General features: G+C 38.8%; 1 protein-coding gene across 1 annotated transcript in view; it reads left to right on the top strand.

Annotated features, from left to right (window-relative positions):
• Positions 1-2,915, top strand: part of SWAP70 (switching B cell complex subunit SWAP70) — a 90,243-nt gene that overhangs the window by 48,465 nt on the left and 38,863 nt on the right. The window contains exon 3 of the mRNA XM_017500302.2: positions 1,384-1,557. Within this exon, the coding sequence (XP_017355791.1) occupies positions 1,384-1,557 (174 nt within the window). The remainder of the gene's footprint in view (positions 1-1,383; positions 1,558-2,915) is intronic.

Below are 2,915 nucleotides of genomic sequence, written 5' to 3'. Positions count from 1 at the left end.
ACGGAGTTTCGCTCTTGTTACCCAGGCTGGAGTGCAAGGGTGCGATCTCGGCTCACCGCAACCTCCGCCTCCTGGGTTCAGGCAATTCTCCTGCCTTAGCCTCCCGAGTAGCTGGGATTACAGGCACGTGCCACCATGCCCAGCTAATTTTTTCTATTTTTTTAGTAGAGACGGTGTTTCACTGTGTTGACCAGGATGCTCTCGATCTCTTGACCTCGTGATCCACCCGCCTCGGCCTCCCAAAGTGCTGGGATTACAGGCTTGAGACACCGCGCCCGGCCTCCTTTTCTGTTTTAAAGGAACCCAAGGTGGTTTCTGTTACTTGCACTTATAAAGAGCCTTGATTATACCACTCTCCAGCACCAGGTGTCCCATTCACATTAAATACCCACAGTTCTTCCAAACTGACTATGCTTGTCTCCACTTTGGGGCTTTCTTGCATCCTCTTCTACCTAGAATATTCTTTATCCCATTCTTGATCTGTTTGACTCTTGATGTTCCTTGAGAACTCAGCTCTGTTGTCCCATCACTGTTTCTGTGAATATTTCCCCAGATCTCAAGATTGGGTTAGCTCCTCAGTGCTCCCACAAAATCCTCTGCTTATCTCTATTACAGTACTTGTCACACTCTGCTGTAATTGTCTCTATATTCCTTGGAAACATAGGCCAGTATTATGTTGAGTACCTTTGTACTGTCTCTGGCAAATAATAATTATGATCTAAATTTCATTTGTCAAATGAGTGAACAATTCCCTTGAGTTATTATACACTGTTACATTAAATTGTACACAGTTATATTGAAATTTACTTGCATGTCTGTTTTCCCTAATATACTATGAATATTTTAAGAGCACAGACCAAGTTCTTCATCTTTATATTCTTAATTTATAGCATAGTACTTGGCTCATAGTAGATGCTGAGGAAACTTTGGATTCATGAACAAATGAATGAATGGCAGGACTTTCGTTTTAGAATTTCAGTTAAATAGTTCTCCCCAAAAGAAGGCATCTTTTTTGACCATATATGTAAAGATAAGGTATTGGTACTTGGCTCATACTGCGTAACTGACATTCTCAGTTTCTTCTATGTACTAGGATTGGTAGCCTGTTTTTTAATAGGAAGATAGTGTATACACATGAAACAGTAACTGAGAGGTCAGTATTTTATGTGCCAAGGGAATGATATGGACAGATGTTGGTTCAGTCTCATGATAAATATAACATCTTAATTGAGCCATTGAAAGTGTAATACCTAAAGCATATATGGCTATTGGTTAATTGGATTCATTAAAATGGGAGCCCAAAGGAGGCTTTGTCTTTATTTTACTTGCCTTATTTGTTGCTTATTTTGGACTGATTTGGAGTTTTTCCCTATTCCTTTTTAGGTCCAAGACAACTTTGACAAGATTGAATTCAATAGGATGTGTTGGACCCTCTGTGTCAAAAAAAACCTCACAAAGAATCCCCTGCTCATTACAGAAGAAGATGCATTTAAAGTATGGGTTATTTTCAACTTTTTATCTGAGGACAAGTATCCATTAATTATTGTGACGGAAGAGGTAAGATGTGGCATGGGAAGTTTTTATTTGGCCATTTTAGCATTTAATAGACCTGGCTTGGTATTTTTTCTGTAAATTCAGCATAGTTATAGAAGGAGATGCATATCTCCTAGTGTTTTTGGATCAGAGGCAAAGCAGCCTGAATTTAGAAAAGCTCCAAATATAGTAATTTGGGGCATGTAATGCCCCTGGAGATTTGCAGGAAAAGTGGATCTCTTCCTCTCTAAATGACTATGATGATAAATGAATCTATCCTCATGTCCAAAGACTATCCTGTACAAGTCACAACATAATTTTCATACTACTTGCATATTGACAAACATAGGAACTGGCTAGTGCTGGTACATGGGAAACACATAGGATCCAGAATGTTGTTTTCAGGGCTGTTTTATGTGAGTAAATACTATCCTTGTTTCAAAGTCCAGGATGATTACTTTCCATACCTTTCAAAATGAAAGAAAAAGAATGCTTGTTTTGTTCTGGGTTATTTTCCCTAAACTTCCAAAGGAAAAAATAATAGGAGTAAGGTTTCTGAAACATCTTACTGCCCTAAAAAGTGATACATGTTAATACATGGTTTTTACAGTAGAAAATTTAGAAAAGATTAATATGCAAAATTAAAATCAGCTGTAGTCCCCACACTTTAAAAAAAAAGCCACCTATAATACCTAAACCTTGGACAAATGACTTAACCTGCAAGTTTTCATTTTCTTCTCTGTGAAATAAAGCTAATGACAATGTTTCCTCTAAGGGTTGTGAAGTTCTGCATTTAAAGGATTTAATTTAATGCCTGGCACATAATATGTGCTCTGTAACTCTGAGTGTTAACTCTTATGACTACTCTTATTACATGCATTTTTGCATATGAATCTGCTTATTTTCTTTGGATTATCTTCCAACAGTGAAATTCTGAGTCCCAAGAAATGCACACTTTCAGGGTGTGATGAACAAGGCAAAGTTGCCCTTCAGAAAGGGTGTACCAAGACGTTAAAGGTTGGGAAGGATTTTGACCAATAGTAAAGGCAGAGGAGAATTCTGGATGGAAGCAACAGTGAGCAGTGTTATATGACTCAGGAAAGCAAAGGACGTGTTCTAAAAGGAGTGAGGCAGGTATCCAGCTTGACTGAGTTGCCAGTCAGGGTGCTTACTTAGAAATAGCCACACTGGCTGATTCAAGCCAAAATGGAAATTTTTTTTTTTTTGAGATGGAGTTACGGTCTTATTGCCCAGACTGGAGTGCAATGGTGCAATCTCGGCTCACTGCAACCTCTGCCTCCCAGGTTCAAAAGATTCTCCTGCCTTACCCTCTTGAGTAGGTGTGATTAAAGGTGCCTGTCACCATGCCCAGCTTTTTTTTT

Source organism: Cebus imitator, unplaced genomic scaffold (genome assembly GCF_001604975.1).
Source record: "Cebus imitator isolate Cc_AM_T3 unplaced genomic scaffold, Cebus_imitator-1.0 Scaffold265, whole genome shotgun sequence".
Lineage (NCBI taxonomy): Eukaryota > Metazoa > Chordata > Mammalia > Primates > Cebidae > Cebus > Cebus imitator.
The sequence above is the reverse complement of the archived record's forward strand: the minus strand, read 5'-3'. Positions and strand labels throughout refer to the sequence as shown.